This window comes from Zingiber officinale, chromosome 8B, assembly GCF_018446385.1.
Source record: "Zingiber officinale cultivar Zhangliang chromosome 8B, Zo_v1.1, whole genome shotgun sequence".
Classification (NCBI taxonomy): Eukaryota; Viridiplantae; Streptophyta; class Magnoliopsida; order Zingiberales; family Zingiberaceae; genus Zingiber; species Zingiber officinale.
The window spans coordinates 77,927,792-77,955,331 of record NC_056001.1 but is presented as its reverse complement, the minus strand read 5'-3'; the positions used below and the strand labels follow the sequence as shown (position 1 = coordinate 77,955,331).

At 39.9% G+C, this 27,540-nt stretch overlaps 1 protein-coding gene across 1 annotated transcript in view; it reads right to left on the bottom strand.

Annotated features, from left to right (window-relative positions):
* Positions 1-1,484: 1,484 nt before the first annotated feature.
* Positions 1,485-27,540, bottom strand: part of LOC122014786 (polycomb group protein FIE1-like) — a 64,824-nt gene continuing 38,768 nt past the window's right edge. Inside the window, exons 9-14 of the mRNA XM_042571215.1 lie at positions 2,749-2,808; positions 2,503-2,599; positions 2,280-2,343; positions 2,103-2,162; positions 1,880-1,963; positions 1,485-1,756 (exon numbers count right to left, since the gene is read on the bottom strand). Of these exons, the coding sequence (XP_042427149.1) occupies positions 1,906-1,963; positions 2,103-2,162; positions 2,280-2,343; positions 2,503-2,599; positions 2,749-2,808 (339 nt within the window). The 3' untranslated portion in view covers positions 1,485-1,756; positions 1,880-1,905. The remainder of the gene's footprint in view (positions 1,757-1,879; positions 1,964-2,102; positions 2,163-2,279; positions 2,344-2,502; positions 2,600-2,748; positions 2,809-27,540) is intronic.

Sequence of the window (27,540 nt, the reverse complement as noted above, 5' to 3'; positions counted from 1 at the left end):
ACTCTCGGTCTTAAAGCTCCGAGTTTTCTCATCTTGGTCCTCATAACTGAGTGGTTAAGCTTTTCTCCCCTACACTAGCAGGACAAAACTCTTATTGTACACGGCATTCTTAACTCCTTATGATTGATATGCAGGTTGGGACAGAATGGCATTCGAGGAATACTCACAATCTTATGAAGGATCATGGGTAGTACTAGATCTCATATATTCCCAAACACTCCTTGGCCCTACCGAACGGTCAGATTAAACTGTGCATAGCCTACTAAAAATTGGTCTCTGTCTTCATTTTAGAACTTATCATATTTCATTTGACTTTGCGCTTCACTCTAACTCAGGAGGGGGGCATTTGATGTCACAAAGTTAATTCGGTTGAGCCACTGACCTATTAGGACCTGAGACGCTTGATCGAAACCCTGTCAGCCCAGGCAGCTTTGGGTCGAACGACCATGGTAGGGGCTTGCTATAGAGGAGCCTATCTGAGGTAGCTCTCTCGGATGTCTACCTCTAGCCACCTCTAATGTTGAATCAGTACCTGCCAGTCGACCCCCTTGAGAAATTGATATCAGGCTGACAACCAAACAAAATTGATGGTACAAACAAACAGTTGTCGCTATCGATGTGAAGGTTCACTCATGTGGTCAGTTAATCGTCATAGCACGTCTATGGCTTATGTGGCAACCAACGTGGATCCTTTTCACCGTTGACTTTATAAGCCCTCGCAAAGGTGAGTGATGGTATGATTTTTTTGGACACTCGTAAAGACTACTTGTCGTCTTTCTCTTTCGAGCTCCTTACGCTCCTTTCAATCCCTTCATTAGCTTGATTGTCAGAGAATCCCTTGCAACCACAATCGTAGAAAAGAAAGAGAAAGAGAAGCCCTAACGGATGAAAAAGGACACCCTCAAATAGTTTTAATCAAAATTACTACAACATAAAATAAAATTGCTTCTATTAAATCCAAACTATTACTCATAAAATATTATTAATTATATCAAAATATTATTTTTAAATTTGATCTAAATTACTTTAAATTGATCAAATTCATTTTACTATTATTATAATAATTATATTTTGAAACTATTACAACGTATAATAGTGTGTACAACTTTATAATTTTTGTCAAATTAGTATACGTTGTAACAGTTTCGAATAAAATAAATACACATTATAATAATTTTGAATAAAATTGCTATAATAAGAATAAGGGCATTTTAAAATTAAAAATAGGCTAAAATGCTACAGTGATATTTTAAAAATTAAAGCACCCGACAAATATGATAATAAATAATGCTCTTTCAATTTGTACCCATAGCTTTTATACTTTTGTTTATGAACGGTTAAATCACAGTATATCGTTTACAATTTTTTGCTTTCATTGCCAACATTTTCTAAGCCAAACCAGCCAACAACTCATTTAGTGATTGCTTGCTTAGAATTTAGATTAGCATCAGTAATTCTTTTTGCAGATATTTAAAGCGTTGACATAAAATGTGAAAAATGCGTTGGCAAACACACTTTTCTTGCATAAGACAACCCCGTTTAACATCATGGAAAAAAATCAAATAGAATTTATAATGTGCATTTAAATTAAAATAACACGCAACAATGTCAACAAGACAGACCGAAAATTAGGCGCAAGAAGACATGGCTTCCAGCGATGATACATTTACCCTAGAAACTATAGAACTAGGTCCTCTTTGATACATGCGAAGTAGATAATGGACCATGGAGAGAAGCCCTGTGATCCGAGGCCATGCTGCCCATCCATGCAGTCAAGGTAGAGAAAGAAAAATGATATATGAACTACTGACGAATATTACAAAATTGAAGAATGATTGAACATGGTAGATTTAGAGTTTGGTATAGACAACGTGCATACCTAAAAGATCAAGCAAAACGTCATCTTCATGACACCATATCCCAACGCCATATGGAACCATCCTCGCAACAGCTAAGTATAGTGCTGCAGCAGCAAAATAAGACAGTTTCTTCATCATCTTAGCAATTCAAGAGAAACAATCATGAATCTAAAATTGGATAAGGGTCTTATGAGAGTAGAGTTTATTGGAAAACAAAGCAATGAGATCTAATTCAGAAGGCACCTTCCATCAAATGACATTGCTGTCTGCCTTATTGGAGACTTGCATTGTGCGTGAGATAACCTACAATAGATCATTAGTGTCAAAGTGACGGAAGAGACTATCATGCATATATATAATTTAAAAATAAAATAAAATACCAATATTTATGGCAACATAAAATCAAGTATGAGCAGAGACCTTGAAATTAGGACAGGTGGGCTTGACTGAAGCTCCCAAACAAAAATTTTTCCTTCCCTGTTCCCTACCACAGCAAGAGATGGAAGTAGATCAACATTTTAAATGCACCAGGGTAAATAACAGCAATATCCTGATGCTGTCTTATTACTGAGATTATAAAAAGTTTAGTCTTAAAATATGAATCAAGCTAGTATTTGCATGATACAAAGCAGAGATAGTGTACCAATTGCAGCAGCATTATAGTGAAAATCACACGAAAACTTGATAAACCAGATATCACATTCAGGAACTGGATATTTCTGAAGAATGTCAACAGCACCCTGACCAGTACATCAGAATAAAATAACTATGTACAATTACAGTAAATGTAGCCAGTAAATAAGAACACTTATTACTTCAGGAAAATAAGTATAATACACTTACAATGTCAATTGCCTACATACCAAAAAGCATAAGTACAAAATCTTACCTCTCCAGGACTTTGTTCCTTGGTTTTTGGCTCCCACAGAACAATTTCATTGTCAACACTCTGCAGCAAATAACAAGCAATAACACAAGGCATCAAAGCTGCTTTGCTTTCGTCAATTATCAGTATAGCTTGAATTGAAAGAGATAATATTGTATCGGATCAATTAAATGATAATTATTATACCCATATACAAGACTGACATAATACTAAACCTAGCATGATGCTATGGAATGTGATACTAAACTTATTTATTGTGACGCATTCAAGATGAAGCATAGGTCCTGATTGATGTTCAGTTTGTTATGCAAAATAGAACAAGCCCTACAAATGAAATGGATGAGACCTCCATGAAGATGATGTAAATGCATACTAGGGCAGCAACTTATATTGGGATTCAATCAAAGTCCTAGGAAAGATTTGAGAAAAATCATGGATTTAAAAGGATGTAAGATATCTCCATTGGCATGAGACCTTTTGGGTAGAGCCCAAGAGCAAAGTCATGAAGATCTTGGCTCAAAGTAGACAATATCATGTCATTGTGGAGATATATGAACATCCTTCGGTCCCAAGAATGATATCAGAGTCATGGTCCAGATCAAATGTTATATGGGGTGGCCTTGAACGAAGTTGAGGATAGGCCCAGAGCAAGTCGGGTTAACCGGATGCTTGCGGGGAGATTTCGGAGCATGTTAGGGTAACCGGATATTCGCGGGGAGACCCGGAGCAGGGCAAGGTGACTAGATGTTTGCAGGGAGGCCCGAAACAAATCAAGAGTGACCGGACACGGATGCTTACGGGGAGGCCCGGAACATGTCAAGATGACCGAATGCTCGCAAGGGGCCTGAACCATGAGAGTAATGGTGGTCCTTCGTTTGAGGAGAGGATTGTTGGGATTCAATTAAAGTCCCACATTGGAAAGATTTTGGAAAGATCATGAGTTTAAAAAGATGTAAGATATCTCCATTGGATGGAGCCTTTTGGATAGAGTCCAAGAGCAAAGCCATGAAGGTCTATGCCCAAAGTGAGCAATATCAAATCATTGTGGAGATATGTGAAGATCCTTCGGTCACAACAACTTATAGACTTGATGCAATGCTTTCAACAAACTTTTACTGAGTTGATTTTATCATCAAAGAATCAATATAATAATAGTTAACTCCACCTCAAACTAAAGATATCACAAGATTCAGAAGTTTCTGAGCAGAGATGAAGTAACAAATTGTGAAGAATTGAAAAGAAAAAGAAAGAAATTAGTATGAATCGAGTTAATATCAAGAGATTTGAGTATAATTTGATAATATTCCTGGCAGAGCTCATAAAGAAACCACATAAACTTCTTATAGGTACTTGAGATTAAGAAGATATTGAAAGATTGATACTGGCAAACCTATCTTTTGAAGTTCCTATTAATAGACTAATTGGTAAAAGCCTTGTAGAAAAATGAGAATAAAGTTCTAATATCTACTTAGAGAAGAGAATATTGAGTTTCTAGTCATTTCCTCAAAAAGAGCATGAAAATGGCACAAGAAACAAAGTAAAAAGGTCTAACAATGACTCTAAAAGGAGAGAAAAGTTGACATATGCAGCCCACATTTGCAATTAAAAAAATATATATTTGGCTAATTTCAATGGTTTCAAATTGAATCAATCGAAACCCTAAACTATTCTATTTGGTAGATAGAATTTATAAGTGCTTACTTAAACACTTATTTTGCAAATGGAAAAAAATAGCTATATCATCCATTCTCCAAATTACATCAATATTGATTTTTATATTTCAACTGCTTTATGTTAGTGATGTGCATGGGTTTTATCAGCATGCTATTTGTTTTTTTTCAGAGATCTGCTCCTCTTTGTATTTTTATTGACAGGGCGCGATAAGGAGCAAAATTAGACAAAGAATGCTTGACGGAAGACTCAACAATGGGCAGGTCGTGCCATGAGGCATGGTCATGCCATTCCATCCAAAGGCTCACAAGGGCAGGCCGTGCCAAATGGCACAGACGTGCCTTGCATCTAGAAGTTCACAAGGGCAAGCTGTGCGAAATGGCACGACCGTACCCCCTTCCCCAGAAAGTCACAGGTCATGCCAAATGGCACAGCCATGTGATCGAGTGCAGAAATCTGCACGGCCTGACCCTGCCAACCAAGCACGGTTGTGCCTTCTGTTTCGCACCTAGGGCAGGTGCGACACAACCCCATGCCTATACAAGGAGAGGAAGTTTTCGCTCCAAAAGGGGAGGCCCGTCGAGGAGTAGTCGTCATAATTCGTGGGAGATTTTGGGCGATCCGATGTCGTTTCTACCATCCGCTCTTCTCTCTACAAGCAAAGGATTGGATCTTGAAGACTCTCCTCTCATCTTTGGCTAAGCGTTTCTCTTACTTTCTCCTTGATTTTGTTATAGAATGCTTTTATTAATGTTTTCGAGCCTTATTCCTTTGGTTATGAAGTAGATTCCCCTAGTTCTAGGACAAAGGGAGTAGTTGTGATGTGACTTGATGTAAAACTCTATGGATATGTCATTTCTTTGTTTCAATGACATGCTTATGTTTGGTTCTTATTTGATTAAACGCATGTGTGAATCTTTATTACTAATATGTGTTGTTTAATTGAATGGATGCATGGATGAGTTGTCGCATAGCGGGAATACTCAAAAAAAAAAAAAAATGTGAAACCGCTACATCAGCGGCCCTCCTAGAGCATAGCGGGAATACTCAAGATTGTATGCCCGGTGGTCCCTATGTGACAAAGGGTAACTAGGAGTGAGCATTCGGTTAATTCGGAACATAAATTAACCGAATTAACCGAAAATCGATTTAGTGTTGGCTAACCGAATCAAATCAAAATTTTACTAAAACTGAATTAACCGAATTAGTTATTTCAATTAACACCGAATTTACTAAATTTGTTTAAAATAACAATAAAAAGAATTTATACAAAATTAATATCAAATTTACCGAATTAACCGAATGCTCACCCCTAAGGGTAACCCTCAAACCGGACATCTTGTGGATTCTCTCGAAACAGAGACTAAATCCATGCGAGGAGAAATTTAATTTGTGCTTAAAGGATTTTCCCAAATTGTGATGGGAGTGCTTTAGATTGTATGACCGGGGATCCCTAGATGACAATAGGGTAACCATTAAACTGGACTTTCTATGTTACACTTTTTACTTATTAGCATTGGATATCAATAGGAAAGCACTTCGATGAGACCGTCATGGGGGTAGCATTGGTAAATATTTAGGTTCCCTATGAAGCATAAACTTGGAGGAAAAGGAATTAACAATCCATATTACATTAAGGAGCATCATAACGAAACCGACATCCTAGAACTTCCTTCCCAAGATAGATTTCCGGAACAATTCTTCCTCTAGATCTCTTTTTCTAGCTTCTACTCTTCTTCTAGTTTACGAACCATTAACCTTTCGTTAGTCGAGACAATCAGCTTATCAGCATCTCTAGTACTTACTACCAGTCCCTAAGGATCGATAATTTTATTATTTAACGACTATTCCGTGCACCTGCGGATGGTCAACAAGTTTTTGGCATGTTGTCGATGACTGGTATTAAGTAGCATTAGGAGATTAGCTTTTAGGTTGTTCTAGACACCCTTTGCCTTTTCTTTTAGTGAATATTTTCAGTATTTTCTTTTCTTTATTTCTGTATTTTATTTTTTTATATAACGTACACTGATTTCTCATGCGAACTTTTATGCGAAGATCGACAACTGCAAGAAATTTGTTACCTATTGATCTTGAAATTGATCAGACTTACAGAAGGAGGAGAAATCTACAGAGACAAGCACGAGAAGAACAAGTTCAGAGAGTCATGGCGAACAAACCTTTGAAGGATTATGTCGCACCATATGTTAGAGGGATCAGATCTAACATTTCCAGGCCAATAGTTGAAACCAACAATTTTGAAATTACACTGGCATTCATATCCATGGTATAGTAGAACCAGTTTGGGGAGGAGGAGGACCCAAATTAGCATTTAGAAATTTTTTATGAGATATACATCACTATGAAAATGAATGGAGTCCTCCTGAGGCTATTAGACTTTTGTTATTTGGATTTTCCCTCTGAGACAGAGCAAAGGCATGGCTGAATTCCCTACCAGCAAATAGCATAGCCTCATGGGAGCAATGCGAGTAGATATTTTTAGAGAAATTCTTCCCTTCAAGCATAACAACGCACATGAGGAATTTGATTGTCAGCTTCCGACATATGAGACTAAATCTTTGTATGAAGCTTGGGATAGGTTTAAAGGGATGCTCAGGCTATGTCGCCATCATGGTTTAGAGAAATGGTCAGTGATACATACTTTTTATAACGACATCAACTACCAAACCAAGGTTTCTTTAGACTCCACAACAGAAGGAGCATTGATGAACATGGGATTGGACGAAGCTAGAGATTATTGAAAGTGCAGTACTAAACCATCATCAATGGGCTTCTGAGAGAAGTGGGGACAGTTAAAGTGGCTGGAAAGTATGAGGATGATGCAATGAGTCTAATCTCTGCAAAGCTTGATGCCCTCACAAAGAAGTTTGATACCATGAAAATCAATCCCGTGAACGTTATTTCTACTACTTGTGAATGATGCGAAAGTACTAAACATAATAAAGAAAGTTGTCCACTTGGAGCCATTACTGCGCAATTGGCCCAGATTGAACAAGTCGATGTCATAGGTAATTTTCAACAAGGAAAAACAATCCTTATTCTAACACCTACAACCCTGGATGGAGGAATCATCCAAACTTCTTATATAGAAACAACCAAGAACAAGGGCAACCGGGATATCAACAAAGTAATCAACCGTCAAGAATAAAGAAACTCCATGAGAAGATACTTGCAAATCAAGGAGAAATGAAGAGTGATATCAAGCAGCTAAACACGAGAATGGGCAACACTGAAAAGCACTTGAAGATGCTTAATACACAAATGGCACAAGTGGCGAGTTCTCCTTTAAGAACACCAAGAAACTTTCCAGAAAAGCTAGAACCAAACCCAGTGGAACATTGCAACAGAATTGAACTGAGGAGCAGACGGACCTGGGGAGATCGTCAAGTGATTGCTAAAGATAGAAGGACGAAGTATAATGGGAAGTCGTCTCTTTCTACCTCTTTTGATGGGATTGTACTACACCAGACGAAGGGCATCCATCGAAAAGAATTGTATAACTCATCCCTTTCCTGATAGGATTTCCAAGGCAATGAAGGATGCTGGATTTGATAATTTTCTAGAGAAGATCAAGGGGAGATGCATTGACATCCCTCTCTTGGATGTCTTGCAGCAAATGTCAAAATTCGCAAAGTTCATGAAGAAGATCATATTTACCAAAAGAAAGATAGAGGGATTTGAGACTATTGCCTTAACAGAAGAGTGTAACGCTTTACTCTTGGACAAACTACCTCCAGAACTTCAAGACCAGCTACTCCATACCGTGTAAAATTGGCACCACAATAGTTGATAAAGCTTTATACAACTTAGGAGCAAGCATGAGTCTCATTTTCTATTCCATATGCAAAAAGTTAGGTTTCAATGATCTCAGATTGACTACTATGGCACTACAATTAGCTGATAATTCCTGTAGATATCCTATGTGAATAATAGAAGATGTGCTAGTGGAAGTAGGAGTCTCATTTTCCCTACAGACTTCGTGGTCTTGGACATAGAGGAGGACCCAAAGTTTCCACTCATTCTTAGAAGACCTTTCCTTGCCACAACAGAGGCAGTGATCAATGTAAAGAATCATAAGTCATCCTTAAGCATCGGTCAGGACAAATTGGAATTTGTTCTATCTAAGAGAGTCACTGAAGTTTCTGCAGTTGAGAGTTCTTTCAGTAGATTCAGTCAAGCAAGTCACAATGAGGAAATTCATCATTACCCATCAAAGAGACCGCTGGATGAAGCACAAGATCTGATGGGAAAAGGAAAAAGACCCGACTCCCAAAATGAAAAATATATTATTCCGGCGTGTGAAGGAGTCAGGCACATCTTGCCTTGATAAAGGAGGGAATTATCCCTTCAAGGCAATGCCTATCGGTTGAGCTAATTGGGGTCGAGCTCATGACTTTAAACGAGCGCTTCTTGGGAGGCAACCCAAAGGTTCTTTTAGTCCTGTTTTTCTCATTTTATTTGCTTTCATTATGTGGGACTTTAATTCATGTTATTCTTCTACATTTTCAAGATTCTTGCTCTTCATGAGCTGGCCACAAGTTTTTCCGTGGGCATGGAGTTTCTAAAAAAATGACATGGTCGTGTCATTCGACACAGCCGTGTTGTCCTTCACAGAAGAACACACGGGCGTGCTGTCATTGGACACGGTCATGTCGGCCTTCATAGAAGAACACACGGGCGTGCTATGCCATTCGACATGGTCGTGTCGGCCTTCACAAAAAAACACACGACATGGTCGACACGACCGTGTCTGCCACGGGCGTGCCGTGTCATTTGACACAGCCGTGCTAGTTCAAGGTTGGGGAATATTTACCCCTCACACGGCCACCCGCCCTAGGACACGGCCGTGTGACACCAATCTCTCTTCTTCTCCTCCCAAATATTCTCCCCACCACCTCCTTCCTTAATCCTCTTATACTCCAGATCAAGAGATCTTCTCTTCTTTCTCTTCCAATTCTCACGCTTTCTCCAGCCCCTTCTCTTCTCCACCTAAGACTTATTTTAGATCTAGATCTAGATCTCCACACACTCCTCCAAGAACAACTTTCCCTTCTAGACTCAAGACATCATGTCTAGAATCCTGAAAAGATTGAAGAAGGGAGGTGGATCCGGAGACGAAAACGACGATCGCGACAAAGGCAAGGAAAAGAGATCTAACAAAGGCAACGGGAAGGTCATATCAAAAAACAAGGGGAAGCGAGAGGCACGCACCGAAGGTAACAAAAATGAGTGGTATTATTTTAAAAATGACATGTAAAAATCTATATTTGATAATCTCATGTCTCGTAAACTTATCTGCACTCGCTACCTTGATATTACTACCATGGACGTTTTAGGGATTAGGGAAGATATAGGTTGGCTACTTAGTGCTTTAGGTTGGGAGGATATCATGTACACAAGCCATCCTACCTACTCTCGTCTTATTCTAGAATTCTTAAGTTCGATAGAGACTTATTTTACTTCTGACGATGATCATGATGGCAAAATTAGCTTTAGACTAATGAACCAAGACCATCTACGGACTCTTTTGGATTTTAACAATTGTTTTAACTTGCCCACAGGGGTTTCTCGCATGTTTAACTTACGTTTTAACATCGATTCTTTTTGGAACCAACTCACAGACTTAGGTGAATCCTATAACCCTTCACAATCGAAAACTTCACACATTCAAAACCCTATCTTTTGATACCTTCACTGAATTAAGAGGAAAATAGTGTTTGGTAGGGCTGTGAGTGATGGGTAGTAAAAAAAGTCGAGCTTTACTCGTTTTGGGCCATGTTGAATAAAATGAATTTTGCTTCAGGATTCCATTTTTTTTTTTACAAACGCTTGTAAAATCCGAGAAGGCATCTTCGGGTACTATAGTCTTTGGCGAATTGATAACTCAAATTACCTTACCCTTAGAATGTGAAGTATTTGGGTTGGAGGTTGTTCATCGCAATGACAAAATTGATATTGATACATGTTTGGCCATGAAAATGATAATTCGGGACGAGAATGGTTTTGCTTTCCCTAGGAGAATGGATTTCCACTCCCCCTATCTTGCCCCGGCCGAACCTCTGTTCGCGACCCCGCCAATTGGGTGATTAAAGACTTAGAACCTGAACATGCCTCAACCCCCGAGGAGCACCATCATCCCTCGTCCTCAGGATACCCAGAGCCAGTTGGTCAGCCCGATCCGGCAAGACACTCTTTTCCCTATGGCGAACCTGGGTATTCTAGATTTAATTTTTCATATTTTCGTGCTTCTTTGAAAACTCTTCATGAAAGGCAAATGACCACCCAACACCTACTGGAGGGTCATTGTATAATGACTGTGGACTAGTTTCAAGAGGTGCGAGATCACTTCTAAGTGACGAGGAACTTTCAGGGGCAAGTATCCGAATTTGTTATAGATTACTATAATGAGCATGATAGAATGCAGGAATTTAGGGACGACATAAATATCACTAGAGAGCAGGTTGTCACGCTCTATCACCATCATGAACAAATAGGCAACCTACTACAAGTCCCCCGATTTCCTCCTAGGCGCCGCTCACCATATCCCAGAGATCGGCCCCATGCCTTACCCTCCTCCCCCTTTTCATCGACCAAGACATGACCCACCTCACCTTCTTATTAATTTCATTGGGACAATGAAATATCCAAGTCTGAGGGTAAGTTGTACCACTATATATACTTGCTACAGTTTTTAGTTCATTTCAGTTTTATTGTATTTTGACTTCATTAGTTCTTTTTAATTTTCTTTGCAATTTGATTCAGTTTGTTTCTAGCCTAATTTCATTGTAGAGTGCATCATTTTACATTACTGGTTCTTAATGCAAAAATTCTAGCACGTTTATTCTTCATTCATGTGTTTAATATGTAGCGCTAGTATAATTAGTGAATAATTGTTCTCTATCTTTAGTAACAAGAAGTGAGCATTGCGGTTATTGAAAACATTTGAGTGTTGGCCTAGTTTTAGGATCTCTCTCCACTTTGCAAGTTTGGATAGTAGGCAACTTTGCAAATAGTCATAATTCATAGAACTTGTTAGTACTTGTGTCTAAGGTGATCTCTCAAACTATATTTTGGTTACTGATGAAGCTTGGATCAATTAAACTCATTTGGAAAAATCATATCCCTACATTAGCATGTATATACACTTACATTTGTGTTAGTGCTTTACTCTTAAAAGCACAAAAAAAAATTGAATTGAATAAGGGATTAAAAATAGTTGTCGTGAGTGGAATCTAGCAATTTACCCCTTTGAGACCGAATTAGGTTAATAGAGAAATAAATGCTAAGATTCTATTGATTCTGAGCACGCCTTTGAGACCTTAGGTAGTTTGAGAGTGATGAACCAAGCGTGTAGCAGGTAAGTACTTATCTTCGGGATTACAAGAAAATCAATTAGATGACGACTTAACATGACATAGAGTTTGAAAATTGAAAAGCTTTGGCCACTCAGCGCACCGAGCATAGAGAATTACTTAGGTCACACTCAAATTACTTTGGTATCATGCTCACAGTACTATTTGATAGAGTTAGATTACGTCACTAGGGATTATGATGCACTACATTGATACATGGGTTTAGATTGTAAATTTTTGCTTGAGGACAATTAAAGGTTTAAGTCTAGGGGTGTGATGTGCATGGATTATATAGGCATTTATACCATTATTAACGCACATTCACTTGCATTTCACATAGTCAAATTATGTTATCACACTCCTTTTCCTCATTTTATCAACATGCTAGTTGTTTTGTTCGGAGATATGCTCCTCTTTGTGTTTTATTGATAGGGTGAGATAAGGAGAGAAATTGGACAAAGAACGCTTTATGGAGGGCTTCTAGGACTCGGCGCAAGTCGTGTCTTGAGGCACAGCCATGTCATTCCATCCAGACCCTCACACAGGTAGGTTAGGTTGTATCAAATGGCACGGCTGTGCCTTGCATCCCAGAAGTTCACACGGGCAGATCATGCCAAATGGCACGGCCGTGCCACTGAAGAAATCTGCACGATCGTGCCTTCTGTTTCACCGTCTACACGGGGTAGCCGTGTCATTCGACACAATCATATGCGCCTAGGGCAAGGGCGACACGACCCCGTGCTTATATAAGGAGAGGAAGTTTTCTCTCTAAAAGGGGAGGCTCATCGGGGAGCAGCCGTCATAATTACTGGGAGATTTGGACGATCCAGAGTCATTTCTACTATCCGCTCTCCTCTACAAGCAAAGGATTGGATCTTGAAGACTCAGCTCTCATCTTGGCTAAGTGTTTCTCTTCCTTTCCCCTTGATTTGGTTGTAGAATGTTTTTATTAATGTTTTCGAGCCTTATTCCTTTGGTTATGAAGTAGATTTCCATAGTTCTAGGACAAAGGGAGTAGTTGTGATGTGGCTTGATGTAAAACTCTATGGATATATGCCCTTTTTTGTTTCAATGACATGTTTATGTTTGGTTCTTATTTGATTAAATGCATGTGTGAATCTTTATACTAATATGTGTTGTCTAATTGAATGGACGCATGGCTTAGTTGCCGCATAGTAGGAATACTCAAGGTAGCAAAAGGCAAATACTCAAAAAAGGTAGATCCGCTACCTTAGCGGCCCCCCTAGTGCCGGCCCCACGGATATGGAGGGAGGTTCATGCAGGTACACAGGCCATAGGCGCATGGCGGGGTAAACCCCAGGTCGTCAGTTCCTGAGAATCGACCCCTGGCCATTACGCCAGAGATACCATGCGCCCACCGTCTGCGCTACGCCCTGGGGGCCAAAAGGCAAATACTCAAGATTGTATGTCCGGTGGTCCCAATGTGACAAAGGGTAACCCTCAAACCGGACATCTTGTGGATTCTCTCGAAGCGGAGGCTAAATCCATGCAAGGAATTTAATTTGTGCTTAAAGGGGTTTCCCAAATTCATGCTAATAGGTGATGGGGATGCTTTAGATTGTATACCAGAGTCCCTAGATGACAATAAGGTAACCATTAAATTGGACTTTCTATGTTACCCTTTTTACTTATTAGTATTGGATATCAATGGGAAAGCACTCCGATGAAAATGCCATGGGAGTAGCATTGGTAAATATTTAGGTTCCCTACAAAGCATAAACTTGGAGGAAAAGGAATTGGCAATCCATATTACATTAAAGAGCATCATAACGAAACTGGCATCCTAGAACTTCCTTCCCAAGATAGATTTCCCCAAACAAGTCTTCCTCTAGATCTCTCTTTATAGCTTCTACTCTTCTTCTAGTTTACGAATCATTAACCTTTCGTTAATCTATACAATTCTCTTTGCAACATCCCTAGTGCTTACCACCAGTCCCTAAGAATCGATAATTTTATTAATTAACGACTCTTCCATGTACTTGCGACAGTCAACAGTTAGATGATGATATAATTTTTCTATGTTGAAATGTGAATAAAATGTGTTTCTTAATATATTTCACTTTGGTTGTTTACAGCTATTCTACCATTTATACGCTGTGCAGTAGGTTGACCATATATCACTTGTATCTTCTTTATGAAATTTTGGTTGGAAGAGATGGCATCATCATAAATTATGTGTGTAGTATCCGGGACCCACTTGTTTTAATTAAGAAGATTTTTTTATTTTTTTATTTTTATTTTTATTTATTAATTCAAATTTAATTCAAATTGATTTAAATGGGTAGTTTTACTTGAATTTAATTAATTCCGAATTTATATAAAATTTCGCGACTTAAATATGTATAATAAAAAAAAGAAAGAAGAAAGGGAACTTAGTCAAAAGTTTAGTACTAGAGGATAGAATCCAAATTTGGAAAGAGCAAAGTGGATAGATTTGTTTGTAACCATTCGTGGAAGGAGCAAGGTGGATAAAATTTATATAAAAATTTCATAAAACCATTCAAAGGGTAAGGGGGATTTGGACAACCCATATATATAACTTAGAAAGGAAAAACCCTTGCTCCGATTTTTGGCTTTGTTCGGCTGCCCACCCCCTCCAAGCTCCTAGCCTCCACCTTCTCCAAATTCTGCAAGTACTAAAGCGTCCCAACTCCACCTAAAAGCCACCGGTCTTAAGCTCTAAAGGGAAGAGGAGGAGGAGATTGATAGCAAGGATTGGAAGGCATGTTCTCTACTTGAGTTATGTTTTTGTTAGTTCTATGTTTTGGTGTAGTTTCGGACCCTATAGTTTGTGCGGTCTTGGCTGTTTTCTTTGTGAGCGTGATGCTCTAGTTTGGTTCTTTTCTTATGCTCCAATTTGCTTGGATAGATGTTGAGTTTCGGATATTGTAAGTAGTGATTTTAAAACCCCTTGTTTAGCTTGTGAACCTTGAGTTTTAATTCAGTTTTTTATGTGCACTATCTTGATAGTTGAATCCGATTTTGTGGTTAATCATCTTAGTTGCGAATTCTATTTTTATGAAAGGCATATATCTTAGTTTAACCACTAATTTTAGAGAGTATTTATCTTGAGGATAACTCTATAAATACTTTATGTCCTCCTAGGTGTTTACCCTTAGAGATTGGAGAACTTTGTATGCCCAAATTATGTCAGTAAAAAATATAGAAGCCTTTGTCTAACCAAACCCTAGGAGTGTTGAGACAGTTAAAGATTGGCAAAGGGATAACTTGGATTCGCCCTAAGAAAGGCCCAGTTATCAGGCTTAGGTGGATAGTCAGAAGCCTTAGCTTGGTGAGATAGGGTGGATAGCCAGAAGCCTACCTCATACAATTCTATAGATGTCACGATGTTGGGAAGAGGCTATACAAGAATGGTATACCAAGTCACACACTTCTAACCTTGAGTACCTTGACGTTGCTAAAACAAACCCAACCAATGAAGAATTAGTGGAGGATCCTACAATCAAATCCTAGAACAACAGATAGACCCCCAGGTACAACTTCGACTCTCTATGCAGGAAAGAGTAGTCATAGTACCAGCTGAAGTACTATATCACTCAAGACGAGATGACATACACCATAGAGTGTGTGTACACAGGGCACAAGAAGCAATTCTTGTTACAAATAATCAAATTGATAGGGCCTTCATTCAACCTGAAAGTTTTGAACAACTACGAAGGCGTGGGATGTAGTTCATACATATGGGAATCATACAAGTTCGGGTGCAAATACTTCACAGAAGAAAAGAAGGCACTTTAGCCCTAATTGTCTTCCGTGACAACAGATGGCAAGGGGATCAAGCAATATTTGCCACAATGGAAGTAGACATAACAAATGGCAGCCAACTAGTGTATGTAATCCCAACACTATGTTAACAATTGCTGATTTTTATAGAAATATTTAAACTTCTGTGCTAACCCGTAGGTACGAGAATTGGCAAAATGGGAAAGCAAATTTACTCGTTACCCGAGGCATCGTTGGAAGATTGTCAAATACACAAAATGTAGGATTTGCCTACAAGGTCCATAATGTTGTCGATTATTTAGCAAGTCATAGAGTCCGGGCATTACCAGGAAAAGCATACAGCAAAAGAGAGGGACAAAATTGGATGATACAACAAACATCAGTACAAATCCCTATACAACCAACGTCTGTTACCACCCGGAATCTTCTTAGTGGTCGGATTTCTATACATTTTGATAATTACAAAGCAGCTTCAACATCCGGGACATCCAGCAACAATAATAAGGATGAGGAAGTACAAAGTTATGAGGAAGAAATAAGGTCAGAACAAATATTAGTCCTTGTTGAAGTGCACCCTGTATTGAAGGTCGAGCGACTAAACAAAGCAGTCATCCTTCCATACCGGGAAACTGAAGGTGCTGCATAGCAAAATAAAGCGTGGAAATAAAGCGTGCTTCTAAGTTACAAACCGAGATAAGTATATAGAATTAGCAAAGAACTATACAGACTCGATTAATAAAAATTAAGAACGTAGAACTTACAAAGTCTTGAAAAAGTAAGGCTTTTAGTGTGTCGCACTTGATGCCTTGCAACTTCCTAGCTAAGGACTTATATAGGCAGCATGGTAAGAGAACCGGGTGCTCATTGGGCCCCATCGTCGTTCTTATCCTTGCTTTCTACGTGTCCTCTACAGAATCCTATTTTATAGGGTTTAATACTTAAAGTAATAGGACTAACTCAGAAAGTGATTAGAGTGAGTCAGGAAGGTGGACGGCTCCCCGAGACTCAGTTCATCTTTATGTCACTCTAGAGATTTGGTTATGTTTACAAAGGAGATTATATTCGGATGCTTTTGGATTTTCTGGAGATTTGGGCCCACCATTGCTTTAAGGTGGCACGTTTTCAACATCCCTTGTTATCTCTTTTACTGTGGAGAGTACTTTCCACAATTCCATCCTGGTGTCTTTGACTATGGGTAGATGCTTTTGCCAGTATGATTGTCGTCCTTCATGGTGCGTTCTGCGTTGCAAATCATACTCTTTGAGCTGGAAGATAAACTCAAGTTCCTGGACACTTGTGATGATTTGGTGGCACGCATATCTTTCAATATCAGTCATTCTTTTTCTTTTGTCATGTTCTTCGGGTAGAAAGATGCCAGTTCTGCCAGCGTCGATGAGCCCCTGGTACTCAGCATAAGGTGGATAAGGCTCGAAAGATGTTGTGAGGCCTTCGGGTTGGGCTTCGTATTGAGTTGGGCCAATGTCTCCTCCACTTGATTCAGCATCAGCGAGTCCTTTTCCTCCAGTGTCCATGGGCCTGTAAGAAAACATACGAGGCGAGATAATGCGTCAGCAAGGAGGTTGTCTTTACCTTCTATATGCAGGAATTGGACCAAAACACCAAGCCCAGTAATGAAGTCCGTAAAAGCAATCCATCGGACTCGTGAAGGCTTATTTTGTGCTGATTTATTGAAAAAGCTTATAATGGCTTGGCAATCGGTTCATATGATTAATTCTGGTTTGTCAAGATAGTATATCTTGAATCTGTCAAGCCTGTTCATGACTGCAAAATTTTCGGCATCAATTGTTGATTTGGGTGGGTTGAACTTTCCACTGGCATAGGAGCATATTTTTTCTTCAGATTTCGGATCATATTTCTGCTTTTTCCATTTGCAAATTCCTCGTACCCACGGGTTAGCACAGAAATTTGAATATTTCTATAAAAATAAGAAATTGTTAACATAGTGTTGGGGATTATATACACTAGTTGGCTGCCATTTGTTAAGCCTACTTCCATTGTGGCAAATATTGCTTGATCCCCTTGCCATCTGTTGTCACGGAAGACAATTAGGGCTAAAGTGCCTTCTTCTCTGCTGTGAAGTATTTGTACCCGAACTTGTGTGATTCCCAATATGTATGAACTGCATCCCACTCCTTCGTAGTTGTTCAAAACTTTCAGGTTGAATGAAGGCCCTATCAATTTAATTATTTGTAACAAGAATTGCTTCTTGTGCCCTGTGTACACACACTCTATGGTGTATGTCATCTCGTCTTGAGTGATATAGTACTTCAGCTGGTACTATGACTACTCTTTCCTGCATAGAGAGTCGAAGTTGTACCTGGGGGTCTGTCTGTTGTTCCAGGGTTTAATTGTAGGATCCTCCACTAATTCTTCGTGTAGCCCTCCTTATTGCTTGATGAGCAACATATCTTCGTCTTTGGTTTCTTCTATAATCTCGTATTTGATCTTCAAATAACGGAGTTGCTTCAGGATGTGTCTTTGTAATAGTGGTTATAGGAGGATCTTGTGTCGTTCTTCTTCTCATCATTTCTTAGATTTTTCTTCTTCCAAGATCTTGAAGGGGTCTTTAAATACTAGTAGTTTCAGGAATTTTGGCTTCTCCAAGCTTGACATTGCTGATTTTCCTGTTAATTCTTATATTAATGACTCAGGAAATTTTGTTTCTGTGGGGACTTTAGCTTCTAGCTTCTTGATTCTATCCTCCAAATTGTCAAGTTTTTCAAGGATAGTTACTAAGAGTTGTATTTGAATATTGGCCTGTTTAATATAAGCAATAGCACTACTTGCTAGTCCACTATAGTTAGCTGGTTTACAAAACCCTAAGGCTGGTGCTTCAATGTTTTCAGTGACTTGTAAAGCGTCTTTATAAGTGGTTGAAGCGTATGGATGTAGCTCATGAAGAAGTCCAAGATTCTAATTTATGAAGAAGTTCAACTCTTTCAAATTTCTTCTTCAAATCATCTGATAGTTTTAATGTTTGCTCTTCAATCATTTTTAGTTGTTCCACTATTTTTAACACCAGTCCTTTGACATGTTTTTCTGTTAGAGGTCTATTACAAATTATTTCTCTTGTTAATTCCTCTAACACTTTTACTAACCGTTGATTTTCCTTGTGAGCTTCTTCTAAGGCTTCCGAAATTTGCTTGAAATTCTTTATATGTACTTTATTTGACAAGCATACTCTATCGTAGATTACAAAAAGGTTGTGAGCTAATTCGTTGTTGGTTGGGTTTGTTTTAGCAAGGTACTCGAGGTTAGAAGTGTGTGACTTGGTATACCATTCTTGTATAGCCTCTTCCCAACGTCGTGACATCTATAGAATTGTGTGAGGTAGGCTTCTGGCTATCCACCTATCTCACCAAGCTAAGCCTTCTGACTATCCACCTAAGCGGCCTTTCTTAGGGCGAATCCAAGTTATCCCTTTGCCAATCTTTAGCTGTCTCAACACTCCTAGGGTTTGTTTAGACAAATACTTCTATATTTTTAACTGCTTACAGCTTAGCGAGTGTTAGTTTACTACATGCTCATCCGACGGGCTGCTGCTGCCTCTTGCAGTCTTAAGCGCACTGTGGCCTTTTGCAATCTGCTAGTAACAACTTGGGTCGCCTTATTACAGTTATATTTTTAAAAGTCCTTTTGCTAAATGAACCCATAAGATACTTTCAATAAGATATCCGTTTTTAGAGTTTGAAAAGAAGTCTTTTATTGTCACACAATCTAAGGCTTAAGTACCTGAGTAAGATTATTACTCAGCCATAAGATTCGCTCGCTCTGATACCAAAATAAGCGTGGAAATAAAGCGTGCTTCTAAGTTTCAAACCGAGATAAGTATATAGAATTAGCAAAGAACTATACGGACTCAATTAATAAAACTTAGGAACATAGAACTTACAGATAGAATCGAGATAAGTATATAGAATTAGCAAAATGGGGAAGCAAATTTACTCATTACCCGAGGCATCGTTGGAATATTGTCAAATATATAGATTAGCTTTTGCCTGGTTATGCCTTACTTCTTCAAGACTCTATAAGTTCTATGTTCCTAAGTTTTATTAATCGAGTCTGTATAGTTCTTTGCTAATTCTATATACTTATCTCGGTTTGAAACTTAGAAGCAAGCTTTATTTCCACGCTTTATTTTGGTATCAGAGTGAGCAAATCTTATGACTGAGTAGTAATCTTACACAGGGTACTTAAGCCTTAGATTGTTTGACAATAAAAGACTTCTTTTCAAACTCTAAAAACGGATATCTTATTGGAAGTATCTTATGGATTCATGTAGCAAAAAGACTTTTAAAAATATAACTGTAATAAGGCGACCCGAGTTGTTACTAGCAGATTGCAAAAGGCCGCAGTGCATTTAAGACTGCAAGAGGCAGCAGCAGCCCGTCGGATGAGCATGAAGCAAACTAGCACTCGCTAAGCTACAAGCAGTTAAAATATAGAAGCCTTTGTCTAAACAAACCCTAGGAGTGTTGAGATAGCTAAAGATTGGCAAAGGGATAACTTGGATTAGCCCTAAGAAAGGCCATCAGGCTTAGGTGGATAGCCAGAAGCCTTAGCTTGGTGAGATAGGTGGATAGCCAGAAGCCTACCTCACACAATTCTATATATGTCACAACGTTGGGAAGAGGCTATACATGAATGGTATACCAAGTCACACACTTCTAACCTTGAGTACCTTGACCTTGCTAAAACAAACCCAACCAACAACGAATTAGCTCACAACCTTTTTGTAATCTACGATAGAGTATGCTTGTCAAGTAAAGTACATATAAAGAATTTCAAGCAAATTTCGAAAGCCTTAGAAGAAGTTCACAAGGAAAATCAACGGTTAGTAAAAGTGTTAGAGAAATTAACAAGAGAAATAGTTTGTAATAGGAAACTTGAAAGAGTTGAACTTCTTCTTCATAAATTAGAATCTTGGACTTTTTCATGAGCTACATCCATACCCATGCTTCAACCACTTATAAAGACGCTTTACAAGCCACTGAAAACATTGAAGCACCAGCCTTAGGGTTTTGTAAACTAGCTAACTATAGTGGACCGGCAAGTAGTGTTATTCCTTCTATTAAACAGGCCAATACTCAAATACAACTCTTAGTAACAATCCTTGAAAAACTTGAAAATTTGGAGGATAGAATCAAGAAGTTAGAAGCTAAAGCCCCCACAGAAACAAAATTTCCTAAGTCATTAATATAAGAATTAACAGGAAAAATCAGCAATCTCAAGCTTGGAGAAGCCAAAATTTCTGAAAAGAAAGGCGAACTACTAGTATTTAAACCCCCCTTCAAGATCTTGGAAGAAGAAAAATCTAAGAAATGATGAGAAGAACAACTGCACAAGATCCTCCTATAACCACTATTACAAGGACACATCCTGAAGCAACTCCGTTATTTGAAGATCAAATACGAGATTATAGAAGAAACCAAAGACGAAGATATGTTGCTCATCAAGCAATAAGGAGGGCTACACGAAGAATTAGTGGAAGATCCTACAATCAAATCCTGGAACAACAGACAGACCCCCAGGTACAACTTCGACTCTCTATGCAGGAAAGAGCAGTCATAGTACCAGCTGAAGTACTATATCACTCAAGACGAGATGACATACACCATAGAGTGTATGTACACAGGGCACAAGAAGCAATTCTTGTTACAAATAATCAAATTGATAGGGCCTTCATTCAACCTGAAAGTTTTGAACAATTACGAAAGAGTGGGATGCAGTTCATACATATGGGAATCATACAAGTTCGGGTGCAAATACTTCACAAAAGAGAAGAAGGCACTTTAGCCCTAATTGTCTTCCGTGACAACAGATGGCAAGGGGATCAAGCAATATTTGCCACAATAGAAGTAGGCTTAACAAATGGCAGCCAACTAGTGTATGTAATCCCCAACACTATGTTAACAATTTCTGATTTTTATAGAAATATTCAAATTTCTTTGCTAACCCGTGGGTACGAGAATTGGCACAATGGGGAAGTAAATTTACTTATTACCCGAGCCATCGTTGGAAGATTGTCAAATACACCAAATGTAGGATTTGCCTACGAGGTCCAGAATGTTGTGGATTATTTAGCAAGCCATGGAGTCCGGACATTACCAGGAAAAGCATACAGCACAAGAGATGTATTGGGACAAAATTGGATAATACAACAAACATCAGTACAAATCCCTATACAACCAATGTCTGTTACCACCCGGAATCTTCTTGGTGGCCGGATTTCTATACATTTTGATGATTACAAAGCAGCTTCAACATCCGGGACATCCAGCAACAACAATAAGGATGAGGAAGTACAAAGTGATGAGGAAGAAATAAGGTCAGAACAAATATTAGTGCTTGTTGAAGAGCACCCTGTATTGAAGGTCGAGCGACTAAATAAAGCAGCCATCCTTCCATACCGGCAAACTGAAGGTGCTGCGGGCTATGATCTGTTCCTTGATCAAACCCAGCATTTAAGGCCAATCATAGAGCCTTACTTACAACCGGAATCAGTATTGGAACTCCACTTGGAACCTATGGAAGAATTGCACCAAGATCAGGAGCAGCCTTACTAAAAGGCAGCAGGAGTCATTGATGCTGATTATAGAGGGGAAGTCAAGATTTTGGTCTTCAACCATACAGACATTGACTTAACCCTACAAAAAGGTGAAAGTATTGTTCAATTAATTTTAGAGCAAATAACAATCGCTGATGTGCAGGAAGTTGAGGACCTGAATTGGACAATGAGAAATAACCAAGGTTTTGGCTCAACCTCCACAAATGCACTCCAAAACAATCCTGACTGTTAGAATAAGTAATGTTAGAATAAGTAAAGGGGTATTTTTATCTTTTGGTGTGTCTCTTCTTTTCTATATAAAGGCCTAACTCGTGGTATCTCTACACACGAGATTTTAGGTTTTGCTTTGAACATGGCATCAGAGCCAAAACACTAATTTCTTTCTTTTCTACCACGCCGAATTCCTTACTGTGCCCTAGTTTTTCCATTTCTCCCGACACCTTCCTCTCACGCCGAAACCCACTCCAAGCCGCGGCATCCGGCGCCGTCGTCCTCGCCGCCCTTCTCTCCACCGCATTCTGTCACCTCTCAGTCCCCCCCCCCCTCCTCGCGCCGTGTTGAGCACCAGAAGGACCCCATTCTGTTTGGCGGCACCGAATCGGACTCTCCTGTTCCGGCTTCTTCTCCTGCTCCGGTTTCTTCCCCGTGGTTCGTCCACAAGGTCCTTGCAGCCGGCTTCGCCACCGATGCCACGCCCTCTTCGGTGTTTTTCTGGTCGGCGTCTTCGTACCTAAGGGCGGCCCATTCGCCGGAGTCCTCATCGAGCCCTCTGGGCCCTCCTCACTGGCGTTGCCATCTTCATCAATCATGTGCCCTCTCGAACACCAGAAGCTAGCTGCTGTTCCCATGCCCTAAAGCGATCTCTCGCTGCTTTCTTCCGAGCAGCCTCTAGCGCTGTTGGTTGTCTTCTGCCCAGCAGCCTCTGCCGCTGTTGGGTTTCTTCTGCCTGTCACCAGCAGCCAACAAGTTCTATTCATGACTACCTCTGGCGCCCCGAAACCAGATACCTCAATCTTTACCAACCATATCACTGCACCCCTTTCTTCCGAGCAGTTAGATGGTAAGAATTATGTCTCTTGGGCATCTCACATTGAGCTTTGGCTTGTTGGAGGGATATGAGACACATCTCACTCAAACTGAAGAAGATGTTCTAGTTGCCGATCGTCCTCTATGGAAGAAAATTGACGCTCAGTTGTGTTGTATTATCCGAGCTACGAGTCATCCATCTCTTAGGAATGTCTTTCGTACTCACAAAACCTGTAAAACCGTTTGGACACAGGCTCAACAACTCTTTACAAACACCTCTCGGCGACTCTATCAGGTTTGTGAAGATCTCATGACCATTCTCAGTGCCCATCAGATTAAGGATTCAATGTCAACGTATCTGGGTTCGGTTTCTAGCCTTCTTTGTGACTTTAATGAATTGCTACCGCCAGCGGCCACTCCTGTTGAAGAGCTTGAAAATCGGAAGAAATTTTTTATGTATCTGGCTTTATATGGTTTGCCCACAGATTATTCTCATATTCGTGATCAGATCCTAGGCAGCCCCACCGAAGCTACCATGGACAATACCTTGGCGACTCTCCTCCGTGTCCCGGCCAAAGTCTTGACAATGCCTCCTTCAGTGTCCGTTGACTCGTCGGCTTTGGTCTCTCGACGCAACAACAAACCTCCACCTCACAAGGGTGGCAAAGGGCGTCCTTGGTGTGATCATTGCCACCGACCGGGACACACGATTGATAAGTGCTGGAGTTTACATGGCCGACCGCCTCGCGCTGCTCAGATTATTCAGAGTTCTGTTGCTTCCGCAGCTTCTGCTTCACAATTAACACCGGAGCCGACCCCACTTCCTTCCTATAATGACTTTCTAAAATGGTTTGAGGATTGACAGGCTTCTGATTCCACTGCTACTGTTGCACATGCCGGTAATTCCTTTGCTGGCATATCTCGCTCTTCAGATTCTTGGGTTCTTGATTCAGGGGCCACCGATCATATCACTGGTAATGATTCCCTATTTTCTTCTCTTACTACTTCCGGTTACTTACCAATGGTCACCATGGCCAATGGTTCCCAAACTCAGTCCCAGGGTATTGGTATTGTTCATCCTTTTTCGTCTCTTTTCATTCATAATGTTCTTTATGTTCCCGGAGCTCCATTTAATTTGTTATCAATAAGTCAACTTACTAGGTCTCTTGATTGTGCCATTTCTTTTACTAAAACATCTGTCTCCTTACAGGACCGGAGTACGGGGAGGATGATTGGCTTCGGATGTGAGTCTCATGGCCTTTATCGGCTTCAACAACCCTCTCTTGTTGGTTCGGCGGCGGCATCTCCACTTCTTATTCATGCTCAGTTGGGGCATCCAGATCTTGATAAATTGAAACAATTACATCCTAGTCTTTCTCACTTAGAGTCTTTGTCTTGTGAGTCGTGTCAATTAGGTAAGCATGTTCGTAGTTCTTTTTCTCCTCGCACTGAGTCGGGCTACGTCCCCCTTTGCCTTGGTTCATTCTGATGTTTGGGGTCCGAGTCGTGTTCCTTCTACATTGGGATCACGATATTTTGTTACTTTTATAGACGATTTCTCTCGTTGTACATGGTTATATTTGATGAAGGAGCGTTCATAATTGTTTTCTATTTTTCAATCTTTTTTTCATAAAATAAAAACTCAGTTTGGTATTTCTCTTCGTACTTTGCAAAGTGATAATGCACGTGAGTATCTTTCTACTCAGTTTCGTTCTTTCTTGGCATCCCATGGTGTACTGCATCGCACATCTTGCCCTCATACCCCACAACAGAATGGAGTTGCAGAACGCAAGAATCGTCATCTCCTTGAGACCACTCGGACTCTTCTTCTCCATTCTCATGTCCCTCTTCAGTTTTGGGGTGATGTCGTACTTACCGCATATTATCTCATCAATCGCATGTCTTCATCCACTCTTCAGGGAAAAATATCTCATCATATCCTTTACCCTCGTCATCCTCTTCATCCTTTACCACCTCGGGTCTTTGGTTCTATATGCTTTGCTCATGATCTTGATCCTAGCATTGATAAACTCTCTCCCCGGTCTCATAAGTGTGTTTTCCTTGGGTATCCACGATCTCAGAAAGGGTACAAGTGTTATTCCCCTACTCTTTGTCGGTACTTCATCTCTGCTGATGTCACATTCTTTGATTCAGTTTCATTTTTCGGGCCTTCCGCTTCCCAGCCCGAGGTTTCTCCCTCTCCACCAACACCAGTGACTATCTTTTGTCCCCTAGAGGCGTCTCTGTCATCCCCAGCTTCGTCTCCTCCTTTACAGGTTTATCAACGTCGTTCCCGTTCTGCTTTGCCGCCGACCAAGTCCTTCGTCGTTTCCTCCGGTCCCATCTCCTGACTCTGATGTTCCTATTACACTTCGGAAGGGTATGTGTTCCACTCGTAATCCTTCTCCTCACTATGTTTCTTTGAGCTATCATCGTCTTTCTCCAACCTATTATTATTGTATGTCTTCCTTGTCGTCTGTTTCTCTTCCAAAGACTGCAGGTGATGCATTTTCCCATCCAGGATGGAAACAGGCTATGCTTGATGAAATGAGTGCCTTACAGAGTTGTGGGACTTGGGACCTCGTTCCTCTACCTCCTGGGAAGTCAGTGGTTGGTTGTCAATGGGTGTTTACGGTGAAAGTTGGTGTAGACGGCACGATTGATCGACTTAAGGCTCGTCTTGTCGCTAAAGACTATACTCAGGTATTTGGATTAGATTATGGAGACATCTTTTCTCCTGTTGCCAAGATGTCTTCTGTGCGTCTTTTCCTGTCTATTGTTGCAATTCGCCATTGACCCCTTCATCAATTGGACATCAAAAATACATTCTTACATGGTGACCTGCTCGAGGAAGTCTACATGGAGCAACCTTCATGTTTTGTTGCTCAGGGAGTCTTCTGGTTTTGTATGTCGCTTGCGAAAATCTTTATATGGTCTCAAGCAATCACCCAGAGCATGGTTCAGTAGATTTAGTACCATAATTCAACAGTTTTGCATGACTCGAAGCGAGGTTGATCATTCTGTCTTTTATCGCCACTCATCTACTGGTTGCATCTATGTAGTGGTTTATGTTGATGATATTGCCATCACAGATAATGATCATCTTGAGATTTCACAAGTAAAACATCTTTTCAAACATTTCCAGACAAAAGATCTCGGCAAACTCAAATATTTCCTCGAGATAAAAGTAGCACAGTCTAAAGATGGAATCATTATATCCCAAAGGAAGTATACAATGGATATTCTGGAAGAAACAGGAATGTTAAACAAAAAGACAGTCAACAATCCCATGGATCCTAATGTAAGCTCCTACCAAATCAGGGGGAGCCTCTTTCAGATCCTGAACGGTACAGGCGATTGGTGGGAAAACTAAGCTACCTTACTGTCACTCGTCCAGATATCTCATTTGCAGTAAGTGTAGTAAGTCAGTTTCTTAGCTCTCCATGCAAAGAACATTGGGATGCAGTGACTCGCATTGTTCGATATATCAGGGGTGCACCAGGAAAGGGTCTTTTATATGAAGACAAAGGACATACTCAAGTCGTAGGGTATTCTGATGCAAATTGGGCAGGATCTCCCTCTGATAGAAGATCCACTTCTGGATTTTGTATATCTGTCGGAGGTAACCTTATTTCTTGGAAAAGTAAAAAATAGAATGTTGTGGCAAGATCCAGTGCAGAGGCAGAATATCGAGCTATGACTATTACTAGTCAAGAACTTATATGGTTAAAATAGTTGCTTCAGGAACTAAGGTTTGGAGAGGTTACACAAATGTCACTCATATGTGACAACCAGGCCGCTATGCATATTGCCTCAAATCCAGTCTTCCATGAGAGAACAAAGCATATTGAAGTTGACTGTCACTTTGTCAGAGAGAAAGTCATATCTGGAGAAATATCTACTAGTTTTGTCAACTCAAATGATCAGCTAGCAGATATATTCACTAAATCACTTAGAGGTCCCCGGATTGACTACATATGTAACAAGCTTGGTGTATATGATCTATATTCTCAAGCTTAAGAGGGAGTGTTAGAATAAGTAATGTTAGAATAAGTAAAGGGGTATTTTTGTCTTTTGGTGTATCTCTTCTTTTCTATATAAAGGCCTAACTCGTGGTATCTCTACACACGAGATTTTAGGTTTTGCTTTGAACACTGACCAAACACCACTAGTAGAGCAAATACAACAAATGAATATGCTAGATAAGCAAATGGCTCAACTACTCAAAGACTATGACATTGCAAAAGCCAAGGCCATCGCATCCAGCTTCATCCCAGATGATGCAAGCTCAACATACTCTGACTTAGATGACCAAACAAATGTCAGTATATGGTACAGTACAATTGGGATGTCCCCACCACCCTGTACTCAACA